Source organism: Populus alba, chromosome 15 (genome assembly GCF_005239225.2).
Source record: "Populus alba chromosome 15, ASM523922v2, whole genome shotgun sequence".
Lineage (NCBI taxonomy): Eukaryota > Viridiplantae > Streptophyta > Magnoliopsida > Malpighiales > Salicaceae > Populus > Populus alba.
Genome location: NC_133298.1, coordinates 2840963 through 2860874, shown reverse-complemented (window position 1 = coordinate 2860874; position 19912 = coordinate 2840963). Strand labels below are relative to the sequence as shown.

At 35.0% G+C, this 19912-nt stretch overlaps 1 protein-coding gene across 2 annotated transcripts; it reads left to right on the top strand.

Annotated features, from left to right (window-relative positions):
- Positions 1-723: 723 nt before the first annotated feature.
- Positions 724-19663, top strand: LOC118028958 (uncharacterized). 2 transcript variants are annotated; one of them, XM_073404771.1, is made up of 9 exons: positions 724-902; positions 1622-2235; positions 2395-2550; positions 2771-2818; positions 3897-3944; positions 6024-6371; positions 8163-8743; positions 18320-19130; positions 19277-19663. In XM_073404771.1, the coding sequence occupies exons 2-9, from the start codon at positions 1656-1658 to the stop codon at positions 19279-19281; spliced, it is 2577 nt and encodes an 858-aa protein (XP_073260872.1). In that variant the 5' UTR covers positions 724-902; positions 1622-1655; the 3' UTR covers positions 19282-19663. The 2 variants fall into 2 exon arrangements, with proteins under 2 accessions (XP_073260872.1, XP_034888599.1); XM_035032708.2 differs by having other exon boundaries at positions 725-902; positions 18320-19124; positions 19277-19659.
- Positions 19664-19912: the final 249 nt, after the last annotated feature.

The window sequence follows — 19912 nt, the reverse complement described above, 5'->3', positions numbered from 1 at the left end:
TTCCCCCTTCCTATTTATCCAAAAAAAGGCGATGGATAAAACTTTTCTCATCCCTCACCTCCCTTTCTCTACCCTTCTTAACACAATTTTTTTTTTTGAAAAAAATCTTTTAAGTCTTTTTGGTTCTTGTAATGGTTGTTTAGTTGTATTATTGTATTGCTAGATCTAATATATTAAAATATTTGATAATCAACTTTTATGTATACGAGATCTAACATATTAAATTCAAAGACTTTTTTAGAAATTAAAATAAATTATTGAAAACATGAATACTTTTATTAGTAAATTGAATTAATGTTTGAAGTAATATAAGTTAAATAAAAAATAAACAAAAGTCAAAATATCCTTTTTCAATATAAATAAGACAAAATCTAATTAAGACCTTTATCAAATATATTATATATAAAATACATAATCTAATTAAGACCTTTATGTGCACTATTGATATTTTTATGGTTTAAAAATGTTTTAAAGTTATTTTTATTTTTTAAATTAAACATGTTGTCTAAAGAATCACATTCCACTCCTAAAAAATAAAGAGATCGAATTTAAAAAAATTGGTTGCCAAGAGAACTTAAACAAGGTTATAAAGTGATCAAGATTTGTCTCAAGTCAAGACTTTGGTGGTGTCAGATGTCAGTTAATGCTGGCTCTTGTGATTATTATTTTTCCTGTTAATTAACAGTCGTTTTTTTGCCTTTGCTGAAACCTGGCATGTCCTGAATGTTGAAACTTGAAAACAGAATGGACGCCAATGGTATTATTGTAATATAAGAAAACTACATGGAAACTTTGTTAATCAAGTCCTGCCTGGTTTCTTTTCTTTATATCCGTTCCCCATCTCTTCTCCTCCACTAAACCTCTTCTCTCCCATTGCCAACTGCTCACTCCTCTGCTCCAAGGTATTTACCTAAACATACCATCATTACAATAAATAAATAAAAGAACTAGCCCTCCTCAATCTCAATGTTCAAAACCTGATTTTTTTTCACGGTTCAGTCTTTTTATGTAAAAAAAATGTAGATGTTGGTTTGATTTTGATATTAGTATATTCGGTTAAAAATTGGTTTAGCCTAATTTTTTTAGGAATTGATAAAGTCTTTTTAAGAATTTCATTATGTTTTGTATCTTTCTTTTTAAGAGGTGAGGTAGACTTAGATATATATCTGTTCTTGGTTAAAAGGTTCATGGAGTACTTAATGAATGGATTAAATGATTGTTATTAAATCTTGAAACATTCAGTTAAGCATAAAGTCAATATAATTTTATGTTTTAACCAACGCATTGAATAACACACTTTTGGTTAAACAAAGTCTCCTCCAATAGAAAATCAAATCTATTGATTTCCCTTTCTTTTCTAATAGGCAAGTCCCCCCCCCCCCCCCCTGATTGGTTGTCATGTTGAAGTGTGCTTAGAATTCATCCTTCAACGGAAATCTTAGATGTTAATCCACAAGGATCCGTACGTCTTGGGAGCGAAGTTCTAGCTAGCTATCCGTATCAATCAATCTTCTAATATATATATATTGTTTACTTGATGTATTTAATCAAGAGCATCTTTTTTCTGGAACTTACGTACGTACCATTAAGAGTTCGCTCATGATTATTACTGCAATTGCAGAGAACTTTAAGATAGACAAAGAAGAGAAGGCTAGATGGGTACACCTCAACGTTTGATGAAGATGGTCTACGAAGCAGCCTCGGAAGGAAAATGGGATTTGATGAAAGAAGCTTACGATGGAGAATATGATAAGTACGTGATGTCTCCAATAACGGTTTCGGCAGATACTCCATTGCACCTGGCAGTGTATAGCAGAAAGGATGAACCGCTTAAAAGTCTACTTTGTATTGTTAATGAAAACTCAATTCCCGGGAATCCCTGTACATTAAAGAATGCGTATGGAAACACAGTTCTTCATGAAGCTGTTTTTACTGGAAATATGAAAGCTGTAGAGCTCTTACTCCAGTTTACCCCTGAAGAACAGGGTAATTATCATCCTTCAATGCAACTTGAGACTGAAAACGCGCTTGGGGAGACTCCATTGTATAGAGCTGCTTCATGTGGTAAGAAAGAAATAGTGGAGTATTTAGTTATAAAAATGAAGCAAATCTCCGAGGGAGAGCTATTAAAAAATCACCGCAGGAGAGGATATTTAGAAAAAGAAAAGAATGAAAACTCCGAGAAAGTAGATTTAAAGCCGATTCTTCATGCTGCCATCGAAGGACAACACTTTGGTATTGTTCTTAATCTTCTTCCCTCTCATATGAAATTCTCAAGACATCTATAGACACTCCGACTGCACACACATTCATCCCTAAACATCTAAGATTAGATGCAACATAAATTTATAATTGATTAGAAACAAATCAAATGACATTATACTTTCAATGCAGAAACTGCTCTGACGTTGCTGAAACGGGATCCATCACTTGATGATATGACGGACGGACAGGGCAGGACCTGTCTTCATCTCCTTGCTGAGATGCCTAGTGCTTTCAAGAGTGGATATGCTATGCCCAAATATTCCATTAAGAACTTGATATACTGTTGTATGTTTGATGCAACATTTTCTTTTCCATTCCTTTATTTTATTTGATAAGCATTAATAAGCTAAACCCCGTTCGAGCATCTGCTCTCAAGGAAAGCTGTTTAACCGATTAATTAAACACGATTTTCGGCTTTTAATTGCTTTTCGGGAGCCATGTAAAATTGTATTGCTTTAAATCCTACAAGGTTTGATTAGACTTAAGTTGAGAGTTCTTTTCGCAGGCCTTTCCGCATCAAATGGTGATGACGACCAGAGCAAGAGTAAAAAAGGTACTGAAAATTGAAACTATTTTGGTATCTTGGACAGCCCTAAATCATCGAGTAATTCAACTATTATATTGATAATAATATTGCGCTGACCGATGCTGCCTGGGCCTTGTGGTTTTAAACACAAGCAACCAGGGTTTAAAGCTTTAGAAACAATAACGATACTGCTCATGCAACCATATCCTCCTTAGTAAGTGTCAAAAGTAATTCGTGGAAGGACGAAATTTCCTGTTTTCAACAATAACGATGCTAAATAGATGTATTTTAGGAGCATGTTAGATTATATTTGAATAATTTGCTAATAATTATAGGATTGACTTGAGACTCAATCTAAGATCCTTCATATCTAGAGATATCCTCCCTATTTAGAGATTAAATATGATTCTATTTCTTATTTAGGTATAGGTTTCAATTGTTTCATATTTTATCTCGGTATCAGAGCCCCCTCCTATGACCTGGGTTTTTTCCAGCTTAAGCAAGCTTTAAGTGTTTCTTTTTTATTTATTTCATCAATTGTCTACATCGCTGTCGCTCTTTGGTATCCTAAATTTCAATTTTTTCTGTCTTATGCTCTCTCATATGAAATTCTCAAGACATCTATAGACACTCCCCCTGCACACACGTTCATCCATAAACATCTAAGATTAGATGCAACATAAATTTATAATTGATTAGAAACAAATCAAATGACATTATACTTTCAAGGCAGAAACTGCTCTGACGTTGCCCAAACGGGGATCCATCACTTGATATGACGGACGAACAGGGCAGGACCTGTCTTCATCTCCTTGCTGAGATGCCTAGTGCTTTCAAGAGTGGATATGCAATGCTCAAATATTCCATTAGGAAGATATACTGTTGTATGTTTGATGCAACATTTTCTTTTCCATTCCTTTATTTTATTTGATAAGCATTAATAAGCTAAACCCCGTTCGAGCATCTGCTCTCAAGGAAAAGCTGTTTAACCGATTAAGTAAACACGATTTTCGGCTTTTAATTGTTTTTCGGGAGCCATGTAAAATTGTATTGCTTTAAATCCTACAAGGTTTGATTAGACTTAAGTTGAGAGTTCTTTTCGCAGGCCTTTCCGCATCAAATGGTGATGACGACCAGAGCAAGAGTAAAAAAGGTACTGAAAATTGAAACTATTTTGGTATCTTGAACAGCCCTAAATCATCGAGTAATTCAACTATTATATTGATAATAATATTGCGCTGACCGATGCTGCCTGGGCCTTGTGGTTTTAAACACAAGCAACCAGGGTTTAAAGCTTTAGAAACAATAACGATACTGCTCATACAACAAAATCCTCCTTAGTAAGTGTCAAAAGTAATTCGTGGAAGGACGAAATTTCCTTTTGTCAACAATAACGATGCTAAATAGATGTATTTTAGAAGCATGTTAGATTATATTTGAATAATTTGCTAATAATTATAGGATTGACTTGAGACTCAATCTAAGATCCTTCATATCTAGAGATATCCTCCCTTTTTAGAGATTAAATATGATTCTATTTCTTATTTAATTATAGGTTTAAATAGTTTCATATTTTATCTCGGTATCAGAGCCCCCTATTATGACCTGGGTTTTTTCCAGCTTAAGCAAGCTTCAAGTGTTTCTTTTTTATTTATTTCATCAATTGTCTACATCGCTGTCACTCTTTGTTATCCCAAATTTCAATTTTTTCTCAACAATTCCTAGACCGTCGGGTTTCTCGTTATCCGAGGAACTTTTCGACGAAGTTTCATTGTCAATGGATCGATCTCCATTAACATCTTCTGTAACATCGCCTACTCTTACGTGAGTGTGATTCACGCTCCTTTGTTATTTCTCCTAGTTTTCTAGTTCAACCAAATTATGTACTAACTGTATTGGGTCTCTTGGTTCGACCTTTCTTTACTTGGTTTGGTGTTGTTTCAGACTAGTTCCTATGATTTCTTTACTATGTTCGTTCCAGTTTTAGCATTGGTCTATGCATATTCTACCTCTTTAACATTGTTTCAGCTTTGGGTTTCTTTGAGATCTTCTTGTTTATACATGCTCTTAACCTTAGCTTTTCACTGGTTTAAAATGATTCCCAAGATTTTCATACTTGTTTTTTTCTAGTTTGAGACTTGGTTGTTTTACTGATTCTATATTTCTACAATACTTTTTTGGCTTTGAAGTTATATTTTATTAAATAGATTCCTAAGTCTTTGATTTTTGACCTAGATTTTCTTGGCTTTGCCAGTTAATAAACCATTGTTTTCGTGTGGCTCATTCCATGCCATTTGTGGTTCTTGTATCGCAATACCCATGGCCACAACCCTTATTTTCTTTCATAGCATGTTTTCTTTCAACACATTCGATTGGTGGTTGGTGCCACATACTACTCTTAAAAGAAGGATGTTTTTCATTTCTGAATAATGAGCACAGTAACACTCTACTTTTATTTTTCAATAAATTATATTTTACATTCAGGATCAACATAAAATTTAAATTTTAATGAAAAGATAAAAATATTCTACCATTTACACCAACAACCCAGATAACAAATCAGCCCATTAGAGTGCACGAACGTCAATTATTTACTTTCCCTCTCCACGACATATTCTCCCCTTCTCACAAACACAAATTGAACACAAATCTTCCCTTTGTAATTCATTTGTCTCTCTTCTCTTTTGGAAGTCATAAAAAATCAGGTTTGAGATTCAACCTTAACAATATTTTTTACAAATCAAGATATCAAAATTCATAATAAGTAAATTTTTTTTTTGTTAATATCGATAGTGTTGAATCCTAAACTAAACCTCTATTTAGAATTTTCCAAAAGAAACCCTATTTTTGTACAATGATCCCGTCAACCCAAACCATAAAAATCCTAATTTGTTTTTGTTAAATCATCAATATTTAGAATATCTAAGACCTTTTGGCATCTATAAATGAATTACTATTGTTTTTTTTTTTCTTTCAAAATCCTGAAAATATGAGTTATTGTTCATATAAACCTTATTTTTTATAATGTAATTAACTTTATTTAATCGTTGTTTAACCTTTATCTAATATTTAATTAATTATTGCAGGAGGAAAAATGCCAAATTTTCAAAACCCTAAAAAAATTTCGTAGTACTATTCACAAGAACCTTAACCTTAATTTTTTTTCAATTTGCAGTTAACTTTATTTAAGCTTTGTTTGATCTTTATCTAATATTTAATTAATTTTTTGTAGGATACAAAGAGCTAAATTTCAAAGTGTCCCTTGACAAAGAGTTCCGCAAAGAAATTCAATATGGCGCTAACTATATATCATATATAGACATATTTTTCATCTGCGAGGAAGTGGTCATTGATAAATTGAAGGAATCTCAAAGTCCAGATAGAGAAGGCAATAAAGGTAAAGATAATGGATCGAAGGAATTTCAAATTAGAGATGGAGAAGGCAATAAAGTTTTTGATGATGCTTCCACATTGAAGATGTTGTCTTTGCATGAACATGGAAAGGAAAATGAGATTAAATTGGACGTTGAAACAGCTCCAAAATATAGACCTCAATACTACTCAAGTGAACCTCATGAAGGTATGTATTTAAGGATTAAGTATTTTCTTGTTTATAATGATGATGCTAATAGTAGCAATAGAGTAGTTCTATTAGTTAGTGTATATGCTTATAATGATGATGATGATATTGGTAGTGTTGGTGTCAAAGAAGATCTTAGTAATGTTGGTTTTGAGTATCTTGTTGAAGGAAATGAGTATGATGGTGATATTTATAGTATGAATGATGATTATATTCCATTAGACGAGAAGTGGTTTGAATTTGTGAATGAAGATGAGGATGAATGGATTTACAATATTAATAGCAATTTTATAATGGGATAAACATTAAATGATGCCTCTAATTTTGAGAATTAATGAAGACAGAGTAGTGAGGATAATGATGTTGATCTGAGTCATAAATCTAACAATAATGAGGATGAAACTTGTATGGGCAAGAAAAGAATGTAGCTCCAACCTTTTGAGTTTAAATATAAAAGATTTAGGGTTTTGGTTGATGGGTCTATTGATTTTTAATAATGTAAACTATTCATTAATGTTTATCATTTTAGGGATATGTTGAGGAAATATGAAGTTAAGTGTGGTTATAAATTTAAAAGAACTATTAATTAAAAAAGTAAAGTGGGTGCATTTTGTTTAGGCATTGGCTACAAATTGAGGATTTATGCTTCTTTGTTACCTAGTAGCAAAACTTTTATGATTAAGTTATTGAGAGGTAGACATAGTTGTATTAGGTCATTACAACTAACTCAACATGGGTGGCTAAAAACTACTACCTATAGTAAATGGCGACCCTAACTTATCCAATTAAGCTCTTGATGTTCTTTTAGATGATAAGTTTGGAATAAAGTCGTATCCAATGCAGTTGTGGAGAGTTAGAACAAAAGCTAGGGAATTTGTAGAAGACAAGAATGGATGCATAATCTCATATCCCGTGCTGAAACAACCTCCGAATAAAAGAGAACAAAGAACGACCAATAATATCCCATTAGCTTTGATAAAAATAAAATAAAATGCTGAAGTCCATGCAATGCAGGTGCTTTATAAGAATCCATAGAAAAATTACTCTTTCTACTTCATCATTAGTGATAGGCCTGGCAAGAGTGAGGAGATCACTAGAGGAAAGAGCAGGAAAATATCCGAAACACATGCACCTAAGACCAAAGGAGAATCCTTTATCAACTACTGTTTATAATAGTCTATAGCCATGATCTTCAAAACATCTACATCAGTACACCAGCTTCCATCCGCAGATTTCAACTGTAAGAGCATGGTACAATTTGGTATTTCTGTCTCCCAAACTAATGCCTTTTGATGCCACAAGATCTCTCTTCTTGAAGCAGTACCAAATCCAATTATTTCCGAAGCCTGGGATTCTAAATTATCTAGTAATTAAAGGATTAAAGTTTACCTCTAGAGCTTTCTCAATACAAGTAAACGAGCCTCTGATTATGAAAGACTTTTAGTGAAGGGTGTTTTTGTCCAATCCATATTTCGAATTATTAAAGTTACTGCATTTAAATATAGTTATGGTTGTGGTTATGGTTAAATTAAATCACGTATTACCTTTTCACTATTTATTTATTGCTTCAGTACCTCACCACGAACTAGTCAAAAAATAAAATAAAATTACGTAATATAAGTCTGTATTGAAAATTGAGAAACACCGGAAAATTGACATAGGAGTAGAAATTTGGACACATCTCACCAAAATTGAACATTTGTATTATTTTCTCGTATACTCTGTTCATATTTGCAGAAAATTCATTATAGATCTCTCTCTGTATATCTCACATATGAAGAAACATGATAGGATGGCAGGTGGGAAGAATCCAGAAAGAAAAGGACAAGCATGAATCTGCATTGAAACTTGCACAGGAGCTTATAGAAAGGAACAAGCATCATTGGTGGCAATCTATCAATGTAGTGGGTCCTAACAAAGTTACTATCGAAACCCCTGGTCAAGGAGGAAGAGGACGACAAAGCGAAGGACAAAAAGGGGGAAGAAATCCAGGGGAAGGAGGAGGAAAAGGAGTAGACCCAGGGGAAGGAGGAGGAAAAGGAGGACAACGAGTAGACCCAATCCCGTTGTTTATAGCAATTAGTAATGGAATAGAAGAGATTGCTAAAGAAATACTTGAAAAATTTCCTCAGGGTGTTGAGCTTCTTAATGAAACAGGACAGAACATAATGCATGTAGCTGTGATGCATCGACGGCGGGAGATTTATAGTTATGTAGAGAAAAAGTTCAAATCAATTATGATCAGGCTGAGTTCGAGGATCGATAATAATGGCTACACATTGTTACACCACGTTGCACACATTAAGCACTACCGCGGAGGAACCAAGCCCAGCCCTGCACTCAAACTACAAGAAGAAATAAAATGGTTCAAGGTGAGTTAGCTACTCTTGTACTATCGTAACCCCTTGCCATATTTTTATGAGATACATGTCGGAAGAAACTCTGGGTGTGGTGAAGCTAATCCCTAAAGACAAAACTAAACAACAAGAAATATTTGAGAGAATTAATGCTTTTCATTAAGTGTTTTCTCAAAGTTACTCTTAAACTCTTCTGCATGCATCTATCACGATTTTGATTATAAGCTTATTTATAGGTAAAAAGTTCTAAACAATCAAGAAATTAAATTAACAAAAGGAAAACCTCAATTGATAAAAAAAATTATTCTACTAACTCAACCAATCGATCGTTTTCTCAAACGGTTGACCGATTCATATAATCCAATCTAGTTGTTTTGTTCTAATCAGTTGATCAATTCCCAACTGGTCGACCAGTCCAATTAATTATTTAGAAATCTGGTTTACTTTCAACATCTTTCTTAAATTTGATTTATTTATAACTCCCAATAAATCTCTCATCTAACATTATATTTAAGTGGTTTTATGAAAATATTCACGACTTGATCTTGAGTCTTTAAATACTTGACTTCAACTTTCTTGTTTATAATCTAATTTCTTAGATAATGAAATCTTGTGTTAATGTGCTTACTTTTGTCATGAAAAACTGGATTTTTAGCTAAGACAATGGTTGATGAGTTATCCACATAAATTTTTTTATTTTTATCTTGTGACATTAACAACTATTTCAATAATCTTTTTAGCCATATGGAATGATAAAGACATGTTGTAACAACTATATATTCAGCTTTACAAGTTGATAATATGACTATAGATTACTTCTTTGAACTCCATATCCTTCATCATTTTTTGACAACTTCACTCCACACTTAGCTAGAGTATTCACTTTTGCACAATCCTCCATCTTGAACTTCTTAGGAATCTCTTTTTCAAAGTTCTCTTGACTTACAAAGATTTTACTCTCCTTATTTGATCTTAATCCCTTGATAGTATGTCATAAGATCAATGTTTGTCATCTCGAACTCCTTGATCATTGCTTATTTGAAGTCTCCAAACATTTTTGGATTATTTCCTATAAACATCAAGTCATCCACATACAAACATATAATAAGAGTATCATCACTCTCTTTTTATCTTCACATATATAATATATTCATGGGATCATTTACCAAATTCATTTTTTAAAAAATATCCATCAATGTGATTATACCAAGCTCTTTGGGGCTTACTTCAATCCATAAAAGGCTTTGTTCTTGTCGCACGTGTGCGGCGGCGCGGCGATCGTCCACCCTCAAGGAAAAATCGGAATATTTATTCCTGGCAAATAGGGAGAGACAAGGAATTCTTGTCTCTACATGTGAAAATACGGACTGAGAGTCGCCACCTAGTATTCTGGTTACTAGGAACCTTAACTGGTCTTTAGAGATCGGGTACGGAGGCTGGTTGCGTAAAGGGAAGGTATTAGCACCCCAACTACGCCCTACCTAAGGTAGGCTGCATTGTTTTAATGTCTGATAAAATCTAAAATCTTCTTGTGGTTTTTTAATTGTTGGTTTGTTTACAGTTTAAAAAAAGTCCTTCTCTGTACGAAGATCCTTATCTTTATCGGGTAAAAAAACTAACTATTCAAAATCGTCAAAAGAAAATATCTTTTTATTATCAGGAATACGATTTACGTATAAATTCATAATCTCTGATACTAAAATCAAACAAATTAATATTTTTGTTGTTTTTGAGATTTTGGCCAATGTTCTCTTGACTTTAATAAACTGGTTATTAAAGCCAATATACATGCTAAAATATTGTTTTTTTTTTACATATGAAAAATACGATATGATTTTTAGATTTGAGACACTTGGCCGTATGCACAAAAACTTTTTTTTTTTTTTTTGTACTTTTGGAATTTTTTTATCTGAAAATTGGGTATTTTAATACCGGATTTATATTTTTACGACATAAAAATACTGCCCGATATTAATCAAAATGACATAAAAACTACGCGGAAAAATTATAAAATGTTGAAACAAATATTTTTGATTTCTTTGCTTTCTGAATGGGCCGGGTTAGGCCCAAATACATGTGAGAACAGTACCGTGTGAACAGTACTTCTGACAAAAACGAAAAATTGTTAAAACTTCTGACAAAAATGAAAAAAATAAAATAAAATTTAAAAAAAAAATTGAAAAGGGGCGGACTCGGCCCATTACCAAAATGGGCACAGTAACCAGCCTTCCTTCAGCTGCAGAACGTGAATTAATTCACGTTCTGCATGCAAACGAAAAAAAGGGAGGAGGGCAATCGGAGAAAGAGACGGTGCGGTGAGAGATTACCTGCGGTGGCGTTGCCGGTGGTGTTGCTGGCGGCGAAGGCACGGTGGCCGGCGTTGCTCTGTTTCTCTCTCTCTCTCTCTCTACCGCCTCTGTCGTTTTTTTGCTCTTTTCTGCTTCTTCTATTCGGTTTTTTCTTCTTTCTTTTCCTTTCCTCTTCTCCTCTTTTCTACTATGTTCTCTCTCCTCTTCTCCCTTCTGTTCCCTCTCTTTTTTTCCTTTTTTTTTTCAGCAACCCTCCCCTGTTTTTATAGGCAAAAACAAGGTGGGGCGGCCACTGTTGGCCGCCCCTCCACCATCCCTTAATACATGGAAAGCGGGGCAAGTGGGTGTCCTTTTTCGGTGTCTTTTTTAAGGGAGGCGGCGTCTTATTGAAGATGAACGTGGGAAGAAGAAAAATAATTCTTCTTCCCCTGCTTCGCTGCGTGTCCAGGGGAAGAAGATGATGGCGCCGTTCAAAACGGCACTGTTTTGGGTTCTTTCTTTGTTTTTTTTTTTAAAAAAAACAGTGCATGAAACGGTGTCGTTTTTACCAAAACGCGCCGTTTCATTTAAATGGATTTGGCGCCAAAACGCGTCAAATTTAAAGTAGGCCTTCAATTTGCGCGCGTTTTACGATTTAGTCCTTGGTCTCGGATTTCTTCAATTTAGTCCCTAAATGGCCATTAAACTTCAATATTTATGCAATTAAGCCCCTGATTTGACCAAATTAACTTCTAAAAATTATAATTTGATCCCATAACTTTAATTTCTTCCAATTAAAGCCCAAATTAACTCAAAAAATCAATTTTCTTACAATTAAACTCTTTATAAATTCAATTAAACCTTCAATAAAATTTAATTGAGTCCATAAACTTCTGATTTTGGACTTTTCTTCCTTAGGATGAATTTTCTTTGTAAACAGGGCTCTCATCAGTCAATGATATACTGTCAAAAATTAATTTTTATATTTTTAAACATCCTCAATCCATTTTTGAGCATTTTTAGGGCGCTCTGGCTTTTTTTTTTCACTGATATATTTTTGATAATATATTTTTTTGAATTTTTTTGTATTTTATTATTTTTTATGTGGGGACCCAAAAATGGGTTACAACAGTTGCCCCCCTCTTTTCAATGCTTACAGAGCAAAGATTTGTGATTTGTGCATAGTAAGTGTTGTAAAGATAAAATAAAATTGGTCTTCCAAAACTGGTCGTCTCAAAATTTGATTGACCTAAAACTTCAACCGGACCCAAAGTCTTGTGTGTGGTTGGGCTAAACTGAGATTCCTTTCGCCAATCCCCTTTAACCCGAAACTTAAACAAGGAAAGAATGTGAAGTGCGGTCTCATTGTAATGGGTGACCTACCCAGGTAAAAAAATGAAGAATTGGTCGAATTGTAATGGGTGACCTATCCAAAAATTGGATGGTGAGGGCTTAAAGGCGCACTCGAAAAGAGATAGGGTTAGAAAAACGCACTACCAACGAAGTTGAGGGCTCAACGGCGCACTCAAAATGGAAGTGAGGGCTCAAAGGCGCACTCAAAAGGAGGTAGGGTTAGAAAACGCACTACCCAAGGGATGAGGGCTCAAAGGCGCACTCAAAATGGATGTTAGGGCTCAAAGGCGCACTCAAGATGGAGGTGAGGGCTCAAAGGCGGACTCAAAAGAAGGTAAGGTTAGAAAACGCACTACCCAAGGGATGAGGGCTCAAAGGCGCACTAAAAAATGGAGGTGAGGGCTCAAAGGCGCACTCAAAAGGAGGTAGGGTTAGAAAATGCACTACCCAAGGGATGAGGGCTCAAAGGCGCACTAAAAAATGGAGGTGAGGGCTCAGAGGCGCACTCAAAGGGAGGTGAGGGCTCAAAGGCGCACTCAAAAGGAGGTAAGGGCTCAAGGCGCACTAAAAAAGAGGTAGGGTTATAAAACGCACTACCCAAAAGTTGATGTTGAAACAATGATTGTCAATGTTGAAAAGCAAATGCATTATGATTGATATGCATGTATACTTACCTGAGAAATATAGGCTCCCATTTCTTCATGGTGTCTTTGTTTTCTCTCAAAAGTTGTAGTGTTGGTAGTAAACTTCGATGGCTTTTCCGCTTTTGCTTCCTCGGGTTACATCTTGTGATCTTGACCTCTGAGAATGGTTTGAGAATGGTTTGATGTCATCATACATCTTTGTCCTTCACCCTTTATCTTAAGGGTTGCTAATTTCGCCAGACAGTTTTCTTAGAAAAGAAATAATGGAGTCAGCCCTACCATGTGTTTTTTATTGCCCCCCATCTTGATCATGCCCTCCAAGTGTTCAAATTGGGTTTAGTTTAGGGTGAGGATATGTGAAAGTAAGTTTGGGTTTTTTGTACAATGAAATGTTTTCATGCAAAATTTCTGGAACTTCAAAGTTATTCCAATCACAAAAATGATTTTGATATTGGTTCAAAATAAACTTGTTCTAAAAATTCAAGTGATTCCTATGGACAGGTTTCTTGACGTGATGAAAATTTTTTGCTTTTGGTATAAAGATGAAGTGACATCTGGTTGGTCAAAAAAAGATTGAAATTTCAATTTGAGGGTTATTGAGAACTGAATTGATTCAAAGCATTTATTTTATTTGCATGAATAATGATTTGACCCGCACGAGAAAGCACTGCCTCCCTATCCAGATTGCTTGCCTTTGATCAGAAAGGGCTTTATCAGGTACGTAATGTAGGCTTTAGTTATTGGTTACAAAGAAAAGGATATGTTGCAGGCTCAAAAAGTGTTAAAGGGATTTCAAAAACTAGGGATCACTTCTACTTGTTTCCTGACCTTTTGTCTTTTGGATTTGTTGTTTTTCAAAATGAATTGTCCTGCCCCCCAGTGTCGGGTTTGGGCTTTTCTCTTTGTTTTCTTCATTTTTGTTTCGTTGAGCACAATCATATTAGTTGTTTTTATGAGAAGCTCAAATCTTTTAACCAATTGCAGTATTTCTCTTCGCTGTTTCATTTGGATGATAATGAAAGATGAAACATTACATGATCAATTCCAGCACCCATCTTCACTGCTTTGTCTGGATGGTAAGAACAACAAACTCTTATTTTGCCCCCCAGTGTGGGGTGTGATCCTAGTCAAGGTTATTTCAAAAAAACATTACTAGGCTCAAAATGGGACTGCAAAGGACATATTTCAGCCTTGTGAAAGGATTATCAAAGATGGTCTTTCCTCATCTCAAACTCATGCATTGAGGATCGATAAGTGTTGCTTTCATGTGCGTATACAAAGTGATTTATTCAGTCAAATAAAACATCAGCTTTTGAGTCACCTCATAGTGTTGTTTGTCTTTGTTGTCTTTTTTTTCTTTCAAGTTTTCTAGGTATATGTGTACCTATTTAAGGAATCACTTGAATTTCCAAAATGCATTTGTTTTGGACAAATATCAACACGATTATTGTTTTTGTACTCACTTTGGAGGTCCCAAAAAATATCCTTGAAAACATATGAGATTATGTATGGGTTTGGAAGAAAAGAACACCAAAGGATTCTTCATGTTGTAGTTTTGTGAGCAAAAGTTGTACTCAACATGTTATTTACATGTAATAACAACAAAGAAGAGTGTGATGTGAACACAAGAAAACACATGATTTTAGTTCACAAGAGAAGCTCAATAACAGAGAAGTCTTATTCAAAAGCATTAACAAAAGGCAATAACAAGGCAGGCTTTGGTGAATCTGTTCATAGGCTAACCTCCTCTCAAAAGCTCTGCGTAGAGGACTCAAAGACAATGTGGAACAACATCACGGTCAAAATTTGAGTTCTACAAAATTCAAGCTATCATGCTGGACCATTGATGCTTTCCAATTCCCAAAACATTCCATCCTAATATGCTTCAAGCATGATTAGGCAACGGGTTCGTATTCTCTTGAAGGCGTTGCAGGTATAGATGCTATGCCCAGTAATACCGGCATGGTATTCACAATTGAGTTCTGGCTTGTACCAATTCGGATAAGGTGGCTGCAAAGGTGGTAGAGGTTCTGGAGCTATTTGCCCGATGCGCAATAGCTTTTGATACATCTCATTCAGGGGCAACGGGAGTGAAGGTAGTTGTTCTTGAACCCTTTGGAAATTTTGGCTTTTGGCTTGAAAGTTTTGGGGTTCAGGTTTTTTTATGTTGGCAATTTAGGATGGAGTATGATTATTTTGGGATGTATTTGTTTTACCCATGTAGCCATCTTCAACATGGTGAACCTCTTTTCTTTCAAAGCTTCTTTTCTCGGCTGGTGCAGAAATTCTACCACTCTTGACACCTTGCTCTATGCGTTCACACACTATCACATCATCAGTGAATTGTTGGGTTGAACTACCCATCATATGTTTGTAATATGGTGCTTTGAGTGTGTTGGCAAATAAAGAGACCATCTCTTTGTCCAGAAGTGGGGGATGTACTTGAGCAGCTAATTCTCGCCATCTTTGAGCATATTCCCTTATGCTTTCTTTATCCTTTTTCTCTATATTGGACAGACTGGTTCTGTCGGGCGCAATGTCCATGTTGTATTTGTATTGCCTGACAAAAGCATCCACAAGATTTTTCCAGTTGCGAATTTTTGTGTTATCCAATCTCATGTACCAACTCAAAGTTGCCCCACTTAAACTGTCTTGGAAAAAGTGCATTAGTAGTTTTTCATCATGTACTATCTCAGCCATTTTAATACAGTAGGACCTGAGATGAGTCATGGGGCATTGTGTTCCACTGTATTTGATAAATTCAGGAACACGAAATTTCTTTGGGACAACCACATTTGGGACCAAACACATCTCTGCTTCCCGTACCGGGTCATATAAGTCTATCCCTTCAATGGCTTTGAGTCTGGCTTCCAGCGCCTCTATCTTAGCTTGATCAATGCTATCAGATGACTTAGCCTTGTGGGACTCATTAGCAGATGCCTTCACGACTGTTGGGGATGGTGCAGGTGTCGTTGACTGCATAAATGTTGGATTTTGTTGAGGTTCTTAACCATGTTCGCTCATTCTTTCCTCAGGCTGAACTGTAGTAGGAGCCGGAACAAAGGTGATCGGTTGATTAGAAGGACCTTCATCAGAGGTATTTCTTAGGTCCTGGATTGCTACCGTAAGTGGAACATGTTGACCCGTTTGTTTTATTTGGTTGACTGGTTAACCTGCTAAGGCTGTCATGGCTTCCTCTTCTAAATTTACCCTTTCCTCCTCTTCTTCTGCCTTGTCCACGTCGTTTACTTCTTTGGGTATATTCAAAACCATCTTGCTTCTTTTTTGTAGAGAATTTTGAGAAGAGTGCTTATGCATCTATATCCTCTTGAATTTCATTGACTCTTTTTTCATGAGCTTGTAGTTTACCCATGAGATCTTGAATTGTAAAAAAATCCATATTTTATTACTCCTCTATCGCAATCATCACATAATGGAATCTCTTTTACAACGAGCGTAGAATCTTTTCTACCACATGTGTTAAGCCATCTACTCAAAGAGTATATACTACTTGTTGGAAGTAAATTAGGCGTAGTAGATTCTTATGGACAACAATGCTAAGTTGCAAAACTCAAGAATAAGAAGAAGATTGAGAGAGGTATACTTTTTTAAGTGTTTCTCTCTTTGATATCACTTTATATTCTTTATTATTATTATTATTATTATTATTATTATTATTATTATTATTATTATTGTATATGACCAATACTTTAGCAAAGTAATCTAAAATATTCTTAAATTTAAGCATATATAACTTTTTAAAGTCATTTTATAAATTTTGTAGACATAACTTTCTTACATTGTCAGCTTCTTAGTTTGATTGTTGCAAACCTTCCTATACCAACTTAGTGGTGGTTGCGCTGACTATTATCTAAAAAATAGCATCATCCATGCATTGGTGGATGATTGTGAGTTCTTGTTGATCGTTTCTTCATGCCTTTTGTATGGCCTCATTTTGGGATGAAGTCAACGTTACTCTTTCCATAGGCTTTTTAAAGCCCTTTTTAATTGTTTTCTAGGGAACCTAGCAAAGCTTTCACTTGAAGATGCTAAGTTTCATAGTTATCATTTGTCTAACAAAGACATTGAAGTGGGATGTTTGGATTGGTTATGTCAAATAATCAAACACAAGCTCTGATACTACTTGTTAGAATAAACTCTAGGTGTGGTAGAAGCTAATCACTAAAAACCAAAACTAAAGAACAACATAAATTTAAGAGAAATGATGTTTTTCATTAAGTATTTTCTCAAAGATACACTCTATAAGCTCTTTTATATACATTTCTCACGTTCTGATTACAAGCTTATTTATAGGTATAAAATCCTAGATAATAAAAAATTTAAATTAACAAGAGGAAAACCTAAGTTTATAAGGAAATGTATTTTACTGACTCAACTGGTTAATTGTTTTTTGAACTAGTTGATCGATTCATTTAATGTAATTTGGTTGCCCTAATTCAACCAGTTGACCAGTTCCTAACTAGTCGACCTGTCCAACTAGTTCTTTAGAAATTTAGTTTACTTTTAACAATACAATTCTTTATTCCTAGCTATGAGTAGTATTCATTGGTTAGGTAAAATTAAAGAATGTTTTTAATTAAGCTCATGAACAACATTGTTAAATAGCAAACTCAAGAACAAGAAAAACTTTGAGATATATTGATATATTTTATTAAGTGTTGCCCGCTTTAATATCACTCTTTATATTATTGAATTATGATTCTGATTACGAGTCTATTTATAAGCTTAAAATTTTAGACAAATAAAAAATTAAATTAATGAAAATAAAACCTATTCTGAATAAAAATAATAATTTTACCAACTTAACAAATCAATTGTTTATCAACCAGTCAACTAATTCGCAACCAATACACAAAAACAAACTGAAATCTAAGTTCATTTTCAATACCCATACACAAAGACATCGTTTGGCATTGCGTTTTAAACGGTGTTTTACCCAAATTTAAATTATTATTTTTTTGCTAAAATTGAGTTCGGTTTGTACTTTTTGGATCGTTTTGATGTGCTGATATCATAAATGATTTTTAAAAAATAAAAAAACATCATTGGCATGTATTTTGACACAAAAAGCTATTTGAAAAGCAACCGCTACCACACTGTAAAATACACTCAAAATCAGTGAAACGCAGCTCTTTATGCCTTGCAGTAAATAAGAGTGTACTTTAATGTACATTCTGTTGCTTTAATAAAAGAGAATACGTGTCCATGATAGGGAACCCATTTTCCTGTAATTAATGACTTTACCGACACTAATGAATTTGTTTACATGTTCTCTGTCCGAGCAGCGGGTGCAGAGGGCGATTCCACCTTCTCTGTCCGAGCAGCGGGCACCGAGGGAGGATTCGCCTGATAATGAAGATCATCTAAGGGTGGTGGTTCCGCCTGACAATGAAGATCATCTAAGGGTGGTGGTTCTGCGTTATAAAGCAATGCAACGTGGAAAGGAATTGACTGCACTCGAGCTCTTCAAAGAGGAGCATAAAGCTCAACTCAAGTTGGCGCAAGAATGGATCGAGAAGACCTCTCAGTCATGCTCAGCAGTAGCCGTTCTTTTGGCCACCGTTGTCTTTGCTGCCGCTTACACTATACCTGGAGGTTCTGACGATCGTGGCTTTCCCATTTTCCTTCACAACCGTTTCTTCTTAGCTTTCACTATCTTGGATGTTATCGCCTTGGCTAGCTCCTTGACCTCAGTTGTGATGTTCCTTTCTATCCTCACCTCTCCTTTTGAATATGAGAACTTCTACCACAATATTCCTCGGAAACTGATATTGGGCTTCACTTTACTCTTCTTCTCAGTGATGACAACCATGCTTGCTTTTGCTTGCACCGTTTTTCTAGTAATTCATTTCAGAAAGAAATGGACCACGGGTCTTATTTCGTTTGCTGCTTTCCTTCCAGTGACAGTATTTGCACTAATGCAGTTCCCTTTATATGTCTCATTTCTGAGCACTATGAAGGACCTCTTTAAGGAAGCCGGGGAGTATCTACCTCGATATTGCTGTCCTTTTCGGTGCCAGCGTTGTAGGAAAGGAGGGGAATATTCTGTTTGGCTTACTAGCTGGTTACAAAAGATAAGCTCTCCTAAACGTACGTGTAAGCAGTAAAGAGCACTCATGACATGCTATGTTTTTTTCACGTTGAACTTTCTTTGCTTTTGGTTTTAATTTTTTTGAGAATTTTATAAAAGTTGAGGGGATCAAAATTGAATTATTACAAATATTAACTAATCTGTGATACAGGTTAATGGGGACCAACTGTATCATTGAAGAAAAAGCAAGGGACTTAAGGATTTGAAAGCAAGGCCTGGGAGTTCAATTGGTGGCGTTTGAAAATGTCTGTAAGGTCGTATGAGTCAGTAGACCTACTATTGTCTTTAGTTAAGAATTTACTTGTGTTTTCCTTGTAACGACTCTTGTTTATGGGAGGCCATGCCTCAGTTGCTTTTCTCTTATGACTAAGACACTCGATGGAAAATAAAACATAAATAAAACATCTGTGATTCAATCTGACGCAGGACAAATCAATTTGGCTTGATATTTTCCTTCCATGATTATCTTAATTACCATTTATGTATTTTGGAAATTCCCTTCAACTATGACTGAGTTTTAGTTTTGAGAATTAATAAATCCTGTTATCCCGTTACCTGAAGTGTCACATTTGCTCTGTTCTTTTCTTCTTCCCCAAGTTTATTATTTGCATCTCTTTTGGTCCAACTGGATTGGGACACTCCATATTGAGGTCGTACCACTTTTCTATACTGATCAAAGTAGAAGTAAGTGCATGGTATGTTGCACCGATGAGTTTGTAGAAAGTCCAAGCTCTCCTGTTTCTGGATTCCTCTGCTCAACTGCTGCTATCGATGAAGTTCTTTCTTG

Coding starts and splice junctions, on each gene's coding strand:
- LOC118028958 (XM_073404771.1), top strand. CDS start 1,656: ATGGGTACACCTCAACGTTTGATGAAGATGGTCTACGAAGCAGCCTCG. Junction 2,551..2,770: donor TAAGAACTTGATATACTGTT/GTATGTTTGATG, acceptor TTCTTTTCGCAG/GCCTTTCCGCATCAAATGGT. Junction 8,744..18,319: donor AAGAAATAAAATGGTTCAAG/GTGAGTTAGCTA, acceptor CTGTCCGAGCAG/CGGGTGCAGAGGGCGATTCC.